Source organism: Neltuma alba, unplaced genomic scaffold (assembly GCF_004799145.2).
Source record: "Neltuma alba isolate B1F8T4 unplaced genomic scaffold, ASM479914v2 tig00013389_pilon, whole genome shotgun sequence".
In the NCBI taxonomy this organism is placed as follows: Eukaryota; Viridiplantae; Streptophyta; class Magnoliopsida; order Fabales; family Fabaceae; genus Neltuma; species Neltuma alba.
The window spans coordinates 1-11,165 of NW_021637649.1; the positions used below are offsets into that span (position 1 = coordinate 1).

At 36.0% G+C, this 11,165-nt stretch overlaps 2 protein-coding genes across 2 annotated transcripts; both read left to right on the forward strand.

The window, feature by feature from the left end:
* Positions 1–303: 303 nt before the first annotated feature.
* On the forward strand, positions 304–6,668 carry LOC114736938 (actin-related protein 9). Its single transcript, XM_028924821.1, has 13 exons — positions 304–439; positions 1,031–1,095; positions 1,558–1,647; positions 2,178–2,228; positions 2,819–2,950; positions 3,706–3,795; positions 3,869–3,939; positions 4,067–4,266; positions 4,345–4,388; positions 4,471–4,520; positions 5,174–5,219; positions 5,723–5,773; positions 6,161–6,668. The coding sequence occupies exons 1-13, from the start codon at positions 304–306 to the stop codon at positions 6,302–6,304; spliced, it is 1,170 nt and encodes a 389-aa protein (XP_028780654.1). The 3' UTR covers positions 6,305–6,668.
* A 2,991-nt stretch (positions 6,669–9,659) lies between these two features.
* On the forward strand, positions 9,660–10,416 carry LOC114736942 (uncharacterized protein At4g14450, chloroplastic-like). Its single transcript, XM_028924824.1, has one exon. The coding sequence runs from the start codon at positions 9,773–9,775 to the stop codon at positions 10,103–10,105; it is 333 nt and encodes a 110-aa protein (XP_028780657.1). The 5' UTR covers positions 9,660–9,772; the 3' UTR covers positions 10,106–10,416.
* The last annotated feature ends 749 nt before the right edge of the window (positions 10,417–11,165 follow it).

Consider the following 11,165-nt stretch of genomic DNA (forward strand, 5'->3'; position numbering starts at 1 on the left):
ATATGTACAAGTTTCATGATATTGTAAATGTTAAGGGGGCCATCATATCATACTGTAATGTTTTACATGATAGTAATAGCGCTTTTGGATGCAGCATGGCATAATTTTCTTAAATATGAAAATTGGGTGACCATATCTGCTGCCTGCCAATTCCTGCAAAGTTTATGGTTAACATTTTACTTGGAGTTTCTGCTTGTGATGTACTTTAATGTGTTATGCTTTGATGTGACACATTATAAACAGGCTTCATTATGATTAGTAAAAACAAAGGGAAAGGAATTTATTTTACCTTTTGGCTCCAACATGGATATTGTACAGGTACTTGAGGACCTGCAAGCTATTTGGGATTGGATTCTCATAGAGAAACTGCATATTCCTCACAATGAGAGAAACATGTATGCTGCTGTTCTTGTGGTGCCAGAAACATTTGATAATCGTGGTATTTAGAACCTGTCAATTTTTTATAGCTGTAGAATGTTTCATCTTTTCTTATCAGACATGCATGTTACATTTAATTTAGATTTTTATGGAAAATAAAGTAGAACGAAATAACTAGTCCTCCATTTAATAATATGGGCTATTATATGTAAAACTTAAATGGGGGGATTCCCATTCCACTTGAGTGCCATCAGATGATGTCAGAGTCAGTGGTTGGCAGCTCCGAAATTTGAGGATTTTGACTGATAAGCAATACAAAGACAAGTGAAGTGCTGTCAGTGTCAGCTTTCCAAGTGGCATTATAATCTTGCATTTTACATTTACCAAACTTCATTATTTATATCATTCAAGTAATGCTTCCCTGGATAAGTGATGAGAAATTTCTACATTGCATCGATGAGATAATTGTTTGGTAATTCATATGCTTTAGGATCCCGTCTGAGTTGAATAAAAGGAAGATAATGATTAGGATCTTTAAGGGGGACAATGCCATCTCTTTCCCTCTTAAATTTTGAAGCATGCAGTTCTCTTAGAAGTAATATCTTCATGCTTCTACTATATTAATTTTGTATTTGTTTGTTGCTGGAAGCAGAAATAAAGGAAATGTTATCTGTAGTGCTGAAAGACCTTGGGTTTGGCCTAGCTGTAGTACACCAGGTATGGCTTTTTATTGTAATGTTATAATTTACATGCTGAATGTGGGGCCAAAGTTCTATTATTTTGATCATGATCATCAGTTATAACCAATTTTCTTTCGGCAAGATTCTGGAATGTCTAAAACCACATTTTAAAATGTTCCTAGAGTTATCACTAAGAGAAGTCACATGATATTATTTTTAAATATGAGCCTTGATACAGATCTGATGATTAGCCTTCATTCCCATCACTTTCGCTATAAGTTGTGTTTCAGTAGATTTGTCACGAATGAATTTAGGGCTTTCTGGCTTTATGATTCATATTCTGATATCTATTTTCTATGTGAATGATATATCGAATATCCTCATGCATTCAAATACTTGAATGATATCTGTGATTGGCATCATAGTTGCCTTCTTCCATTGTCTTTAAGTACATAGTTTACCATTAGTTTCTGACCATGTTATGAAATTGGTTGACCAGGAAGGTCTTGCTGCAGTTTTTGGAAATGGATTATCAACAGCATGTGTTGTGAATATTGGTGCTCAGGTGACATCAGTAATTTGCATAGAGGTAAGTGTAATTATTTGTCTCTTTTATCGTCTACTTTTCACAGCACAAGGCATTTGTCATCAAGTTTAGTGTGTGATATAATCTATAAGAGCAAAATCCATTTTGTTATCCTTAAATAACTAAAAAGATAAGGGGAAGCTGTAGTGACTATGGATTAGCAGTTCCCTGATCAACTCATGCTAGTTATCTTTATTGCAATCCTGGTCATTTTCAAATTTGTGCCATATTATTTATTACTTTAATATGGACAATAGTTGCCTGCTTGTCTGAATAATATTTTTCGTTCTTTAAGATATTGAACTTTTTCCCATAATTTTGTGTGATTTGGTTCCACTGATTTTTCCCCCCCTTAACTGGCCACTGACAACATCGTTAAGCTCTAGCATATGCCAATAATTAACCATTTATTTAACTTTTCTCCATGTTGTTAGCAGTTCTAACTCCTTTTTGATATTGAAGAACTAGATGATGACTAATTTGGGGGATTAATGTTTCTTCTCAACTCACCCTCCCCTTTCTTTTTGGTTCAGGATGGAGGTGCTCTACCTTTAACTGGGAAAACTTTACCTTTTGGAGGCGAGGTATAAAGCCTGGTTTAATACTTCAACTCATATCTGATCTTTCAAAGTAGTTTAGCAAGTATTATTTTGTTACTGATAATATTGTATAAATCAAGAGAGAAGTAGGATGGCCTGCTTCCTACACGAAGATACGCTTAGTCACAATATCTTGTCATCATTTCCGTGCTGCTATACAGACTTCAGTGTCCATTCACTTTGAAATCCTTGAATTTTCTTGTCTAAAATGTGTGTGAAGTACGAACATTTGACACACTGACCCACCTTTATTGCCGTGTCAAAGAACTACTTGATCTGTAAGATACTCTATGTACTTCATTCCCGGGGGGGGGGGGATTAACAATAGCATTTTTCAGGCTAGCAATGTGAGTTCTGGAATCTGTGATATTTATTTTTTTAAAAGAAGTCCTAATCATCCTTTCTGGTTTGTCTCCCTTTTGTGCAATCATCATTTGTTGGTGGTTTAGTTGTCCTTTTGCAGTTTTTGGCTATTGCATATCATACCTTACATTCTGTATTCCGAGTTTTGTTTTCTTTGCTACTATTTCAATATGTTACTCGTTTTTGTTCAAATGCTAACTTCATATTTCCAGGATATATCAAGGTGCTTTCTATGGACCCAGAGACATCACCAGAATTGGCCACAAATTCGCACAGATATTTTGACAAAACCTATAGATATGTTAATGTTAAACCGACTGAAAGAGACATATTGTGAAATCAAAGTGAGTTTGGTTACTTTAATCTCATTTAGCCGATATAATATATGCTTATGATGACATAAAATTATGATTTGTTTTACGTGTTACCACTTTTTATCTACTTAATTTTAAGGCACTTTTTTTGTTTTTTTAATAAAGAGGAGGTGATTTTTAATCTTCCACCTGTCCCGGAGTCCAAAAATCACCTTTACCTATTTTACATATTAGTTGATAAACTAATGGAATTATACATTTATAAACTAAATATAAATCTTAAATTGGGATTTCTATTGTCAAACTTTTTTTTTTTTTAATATTTTATATATCCTTTTTTTTTCCATTCTTATCACTGCCACTTTCTCTGTGTGGTCTTGGGTGGGACGAGATATTTTAAAACCTTTTCATCGTTAGCACTCTACCTTTTCTATTGGCATGGGATGACAACCACACAATTCGTCTTTGATCCATGTTACAAGTGATTTGATAGAGTTTTACATTGGTTATTGAGGATCCGCCACAAAGTTGCTCCTCTAGGTGGGCTTAGGACTGACTATTGAACTTGGTTTAGGAAGAATGGGGCATGTGATGGACAATTAGTGTGTATGTCCACCACTGTTTTATTATCTTGTGGCCAAATTGTCCTGTTAGGAATAAGGCTTTTAATGATTAACTGTGGCATATTGAATGTGTCTGATGACTAAAACCGTCACACATGTGATGATGTCGCTTCTCTATACTTGGACTTTCTTCCAAACCTGGACTCTTTTTCTTTTCTACAGGAGGGGGAACTTGATTCTATTGCAGTGGTTCATTCATATGAAGATGGAATGCCACCTGGATCTCACAAGACAAAGCTTACTGCTCTTAATGTATGTCTCTTTTATTTACTTATTTTGCCTTTGGACAATGTTGTGCTGAGACTGTGCTGACTGTTGTTGCAAGGTTCCTCCTATGGGATTGTTCTATCCAATGCTTTTGGTTCCAGATGTGTATCCTCCACCACCCCGTTCTTGGTTAGTACATTCCTGACGTTTTTTCTTTGTGATGTGAGCAAATTCGTGAACAACTTTTTTCTCTGTGATGTGAGCAAATTCGTGAACAATTATGCATTTAAGCAACTATACTGGTTTGCTCTGTTAGGTTTCATGACTATGAGGATATGTTAGAAGATCCGTGGCACATTGATTTTCCGCGAAGGCCTGATATGTCAGATACTTTCTATCCCAATGTTAATGTTGGACTACCCATCTGGGATGGCTATCCAGTCTTTTCAGCCAAGCCAAAGAAAGAAGAAAAAGTCGGTCTGGCTGAGGCTATTACAAACAGTATTCTCTTAGCTGGTAATTGTTTTTCATTTTCTTTTGTTGTATATGCTTTAGTTTAAAGTCTCATTATACTGTTTGGTGTTGTATTCACAGGTCGAATAGACCTCCAGAGAAAATTATTCTGTAGCATACTATTGGTAAGTTTCAGACATTGAGCTTGATGTGTTAATGTGAATGTTACATGTTATCCGAAGGGATTGACTCATTTATTTGGTATAGACGGGTGGAGTTGCTTTGACAATTGATCTGGTTCCTGCAGTGGAGGAAAGGTTTGTTTTGATTCATTTTCTGCAAAATCAATTGGGCAACAATTAGCTGAGTGGCTTTGAACTATTTCCATCGGCAGTTCATTTTAATGTTATAAGTTAAAACAAAATGAAGAATAGTTGTTCATTAAGTGAGGAGGATAGTCACATGTAGTGAACCCGAAGTCAAAGATATGGTATGGGTAATTATGTGATCGTATCGTTGGTACAAATGCAAGTTTAGGAATAATCATTGTGTGCAACGTTGAGAATCTGCTGCTCTCCCTTCTTTCTCAACAATATCCCATGGGTTTTAGTCTTGAAATTGTGTTGTAAAAAGTGCAAACTTAGGAGCAATTAAACAGAAAATTATTGTGTGCACCGTTGGGAATCTCCTGCACTTCTAGATTCTGGCTGATAACATAGGATCAAATAAAACAGAAAATAAAGGGTAAAGCAAATAATTTTTGAAATCCCACGATATCAGTGAATAAAATCAGAGAAAAAAGCAGGTAGTTCTGCCGTTAATAACTGGGTTCAGTGGGCCAAGGATCACATTCACCTACTGATTCTTCGAACTATTTAACCAGGCTTTAAGGGAGATTGGTTTAATTTACCTTTTATGCTATTCTATGGTGTTTAATTGATGGATAAGTGGTGTGACGTTATTGTGACAGGGTTTTACATGCCATTCCTCCGAATGAAGCAATTGATACCGTGGAGGTTAGCTTTCTCATTCCAATTTCAATGTTATGGAACTAATTATTTATTTTTAAACAATAGATAGAACCACGAAACGTGATCAACTAGCATGGCACTAAATGTTAAGCTGACATTGTGACATATGATATTTATTTGAACATTATGTGAATTTCTTTCCCATTTATATCCAGCTAGTTTTCTTTGGGAAGTGGACCTGTGTAATGGAGTTCTGCAGTAGTTATTTCTTGTCTCATTGAACGAGTTTAACATAGGAAACACTCGTAAATCTTATTTTTGGAATTAGCTTTCACAATATCTGCAGAAGAAACTGCTTACCGAAAAAGAATTTTCAACAAGAATTTTTCAATAGATATTAGCATATAGTTCCGTCGCTACGAGTTTCTTAGGTGACCTTGTTAGCTTTTCCTTGAGTGCCTATCTTTCTGTGAAAATGAAGAGCTATTAACATACCATGATTTGACATGTTCCTGACATAGTATACTATGTCCTTTTCGTCTGCTTAGGTTTTACAATCAAGAACAAACCCAACATTTGCAGCATGGAAAGGCGGGGCGGTATGTTATATTTTGCACTTATCTTGATTTGCTTCTTTTTTTCAACTCTTTGTGCTCCTTCCTCTCTTCCTCTTCATGATTTTTTTTTTTGGGGGTTCTAAATTAAGCATTTCTTCTTTTTGACTATTAAATTATTCTAGTAGACTCTTCACTATATGAAAATTGTGCACGTTTCATGTTCCAATTCTTTTTTTCTCCAAAAAAGAATGCTTGCTATTTGGAGTTGGAAAATGCAAAAAGCGTGGCATTTGAAACTAAAGAAAATAAAATGAATTTGTTCATTAAGCATACTAGAAGTCAGAAAACGATGATCTTAGGCATTGAGGGAAAGTATTTGGGTCCATTTGACTCCTGATTATATATCTCACAAAGATATTGTCTCTACAGATTCTTGGAGTACTAGATTGTAGCAAGGATGGTTGGATACGTAGGGAGGACTGGATAAACAACGGAATGGACCCAGAGTTTGTCAGAAAATACAAGGATTCTTATTATCTTCAAGCTCAAGCTATGTGTTACATGAATTCTTGAAAGGCAGGTTATCCATGAATGATAATAGCAGCAGCAGGAAAGAAGCCATAAGCGAAGAATCAATGTTGGAAATCGGCTGCTCGAGTACTTGTTACTTTGTTCTCCTGACATTCTTTTCATCTGCTAGTCCTTTTACAATGAGTATCCTTTAGGCTTTGCCATCTCTAGATAGAGGTATGCCCAAAGGTCTGCGGTAAGGCTGGAAGAGCTGAGATTTTCTAAAGACCAACACTCTTGAGTAACAAAGATCACTAATTATGCATCATGAAAAAAAAAAAATCATCACTAATTATGTGTCTTCTGACATCACGTTTCAGATTTTGGAACTACATCTCCTTTTACGTGCATTTATCTCCTTATTGAATTCTCTTCGGAATGTATGAATGTAGCGACTTGTTCTCTACGATCTATGGTGGAATCGTGCAGTTGAGAGCAGCAATTATGAGAAATCATTGTATGGGAACTGATTTGCGCAGGTTAACAAATGCATAAAATTGGGTTTAAGCGTGGATCTATTGGTTTGACCATAAAGTTGTCTCCTTGCTCGTTTATAACCTTCTTCCCAACTTCGCCTGCAAGTATTTCGGTTGCCTGCCTCGGTCAAATGTTGAAACTTTTCTCACGTTTTTTCGTGGGACTTGTCTCTAAACCCTCTGTTAAGTTTGGGTAAAAAGAACAGAAAGAAGCTTCTTTTTTTTTTCCTCTCCCTTTCGGTTGTTTCACATGTTTAATTTGATCGAATAAACAAGACACCTTTTTTATTTATTTATTTTTGGGTGGGGGTGGACATCTTTGAAGAAGGCGTGCAAATAAGTGCAGGACCAGAAAAAGCAGAGATTTGATGTAGCCATGCAATCATATATTTAAAGAAGGAGAATGTGTGATAAAGAGGAGTGGGGGCAATGCATTATTTAGGTTGTTTTTTATGCCTTGTGTAAAAATTTGAAAAATAGGATATCGTCATTTGTGAATGATACAATTAATATAGTTTTATTGTATATATTAATACATTTATTACATATTGATATCCATTTTTTAATTTAAAAATTATATATATTATTTATATTGTTGGGATAATAAGTATATATTACTTCCGATTCTTAATATAAGAACTAATTGACTAATTTATAATAAGTTAAGAAAATTAGTTAAATTAGTTGTTTATAATAAATGGATATTATCTTTTTAAAATATTCTTGCTAATCAAGTGTATTGGTTAGAACTATCATTATTACAATAACTGTCTTGAAAAAAAAAGATAAATACAAGAGTCAAAATAGATTGGAGTTTTATATTTCGAATCGAAATAAAAGTCAAACGAACTCTTACTCCCTCTGTCCCTTATTATAATATCTAATTTTTTAAATAAGTTTGTTTCTTTTTATAAGATTCTTTTTGAGTTTGTCTGAACATTTAATGTATTATTATCTATTTTATCATTAGTGTAATATATTTAATACTTTCTCTTTCTTCATTTATCTCACTATTACTCTCTCACATCTACCCATTTATATATAGGGGTATATTTGGAAAAAAAATTATATTTGCTACATATTAATTGCTTTTAACTAATTTTAACTATTTTCTTAAATCGCTCAATTTAATTAAAAAGATCTTATAATGAGAGACGGAGCAGTATATTAAAGACAAAATATAGTAATTACTTTCATGAGTAGGAAAATAAAGAGTAAAGAATGATACTCGAACCTAGTGAATACTGATCAGGCTCACAATTGTCTAGATGAATCATTATTATTGGCAAGGTAACATTCCCCCCACCTCCTCTTCACGTTTAATTGGAGGACTTAAACAGGATTCAAACATAATGTCGATCAAGTTAAGAAAGATAATTGACGAAAAATATTTTCCTACCAAATATTTAACGCAGCTGCGGAAGGTGTGATTAGGCAAGCACATCATCTGTTAATTTTCCTCCACAAAGTTAATATAGGAGTAGAACCATTGATATGTGCGTGTGATGTAGGGCATTAGTTTGTGGGTTATGAGAATGCGTGGTGGTAAAATTTCGACGACTTTTGTGGGTTAGGTTGGGTTTGGAATGAACAATGCAAAGATAACTTAGAATACAAGTGAGGAGGAGGGGGGGACTGTTTGTTTCCCTTTCTTTTTTTTGAAAAAATCTCTTGAGGTACAGGTGGCGGGTTCTTGCTCGCATTGATGTGGAGGAACAGGTGGGGGCCCATTATTTAATTTTATTTTAGGTGCGGGGCGCATTTTGAGATAATAATAAAAACAACAGCAAATAAAAACCTCCTAATATGTGAAATTATAATTTAAGATTTTTAATTTGAAAAATTGCCAAAAGACCCTATCTTATATTGTAAATATGAAATTTTAATGAAATGTCTGAAATTACAACTCAAATATACCAAATGACAAGTTAACTATGAGAAATGATAAGTTCACTTTAGTAAATGACAATTTCAGTAGACCAAATTACAACTTAATTGAGAAGTATTTTAGACATTTCATCAAGATTTATACTTATAATATGAGATCGGGTCTTTGTTTGCTATTTTTCAAATTGAGATCCCAAATCGCAATTTCATATATTATAGGGTTTTTATTTGCTATTTTTCCTAATAATAATAATAGGAATTAAAAAAAAAACGTCAAAAGGGAATCAAAAGAGAAGCCACGCACACGCATCCCCTTTGCGCAAAATTTTGTGCCTATCTTTGACTGCCATCTCTTTTCTGTTAGACGTATCCTTGCTTTTTCTTCATTCTCTCTCACTCCTCCCTCGCCTTGCTTTTTTTCTCTTTGCTCAGCTCAGCCCTCAAGCTAAGCCAAGCCCCCCACCCCAAAAAAAAAAAAATAAATCACTCCCTTGCTTCTTCCTTTTATATTTAAACAGACATCAATATAAATTTCAACAAATAATGAATAAAACTAACAATAGGAGAGTTATCTAGATAAATATAAAAATTTCGAGAGATTTATTGTAAAGTTATAGAAGTTGTAGAAGTTATTTACATGTGAAATAAAATTTAAAGGGTTTTACATTATTTAGCTTTTTAAATAATAACATAAAAATTTAAAAATAGGTTAGTTTGCGCATGACAAAGAATGGTTTGGGATAAGATATTGATGGTATTTGCTATTTAGGAAATGAATTAGTGAGAGACAAAAAGGTGATATCCTGAATTGATGAGAAGCGAATGCCAAGGGAAGGATAATTAAAAAGAGATGAGTCAGCAACGCGTTACGGCGGCTCCCGAGCCGAGCTGTAGGACAGCCAAGCCCAGCTATCTTTCCCCCTTTCGCTTCCCACCGTGTGCTCGCATCCTATCCTGTCCCTTTATATTCACTCTAACCACCTTCACTCGCTCTTCATCCTCTCTTCTCTCTCTGACTCTCTTTCTATCTCGCCCCAGCTTCATTCCACCGTCACCGGAAGACCTATCGGATTTTCTTCGTTTTCTCTTGTTCATCTCCTCGCCGTAGATGGCTGATTCGCAGAGGCATAAGCACGGCGGCCCCGGTAGCCGGAAGCAGCAACAGCAACCCAGCCGCTTGCAAATGCGAGCGCCGTCTTCGTTACAGGTAAATCGGTCGTGTGATTGGAACGTGGCCATCCCCCTATTGTCACCCCTCGCTTCGTCGCCGCCTCCGGTTAAACTCGGTGCGCCGGCGACGGAGAGGGAAGAGGCCCGGCAGCAGCAACGCCAACAAGGGGCGGAGCCGGAGAAGGTGGTGTTCAAAAAGTGGCAGCATCCGGCGGCCCCGTTCTGTTACGAACCGCCTTCTGTGGCGCCTCCTTTCTTCCGCTGCGTGTAGATATTACTCATAACAGCTGTAGGATGATCGGACGGTTGAGAACTGGACGGAAGAAAGATCTGAGGGCGCATGTTATGGGAGAAGCATTCAAATCTTGCGTTCAGTCGGTCATCATATGAAGTCGATATTGCTAATTGTACGCAGCGGGATCTAACTATTGTACGATGGACTCTGATTTTTTTTCCTGGGTTTTCCCCCATCATTTCTCTAGACACGTTAGAAATTCCCCCCTCTCATGTAATTTACGTCAATTGATTAGAAATCTTAAATTGTATACAGCATCATTCTTTGATTCATTTTCTTTAATTGAATTTCCAGGTCCACAAAAACATTGATGACAAAGTCATGTTGCTTAAAATTAATCAGAAATTTCCATGTTTGTGATGTGAATCTGGTGGGTCTTAGTTGGGTATTGATGTTTGGAGTCAGTAATGATTCGCTAATGATTGGAGGCCCAGTGATTTGTTTAAACACATGTTAATCATCTGAGCCATTTTGGAGCCCCCATTGTTTAATAGAGGACAAATCAACTTGAAACGGAAGAGGCAAATCCAAGTGGGAGTTGAGTGTGATATGCACTTTTTCCCCTTTATTAGTCAAAAGGCGTCGTCAAAGGAAAACCAAACCTTCGTGGCTGCACAATCTCGATTTTTAAAACTTGGTCGTGAACTTGGAGGACATAATTTAAGGGATTAATCAGGTAGATTCGATAGTGGTGTTGCAGATTGAGACGTTGTAGCGTATTGCAATTTGCAGAGACTGTTTATATGAACGTGATGATCAGAGAGGAGAGGAGAGGCTACGGGAATAACGTACGAGTGGAGGGAGATGTTGCAAGTTGCAACAGAGACGAAAAATGGGAAAGATCAGAGGGCCACAGTTTTTATGGGAAACATAAAACAGCTCAGCAGTGAAGAAACAAATGTGTAAAAACAACATGACCTGGTGACAGCCCATGTGGTCACGTGGTTTAACATTAGTCCAACAGATACGTCATCAATTCCCCTGTCCCTTTCCCCCCGCCCTTATCCCTCCTTACATTAAAATCATAGATATAAAG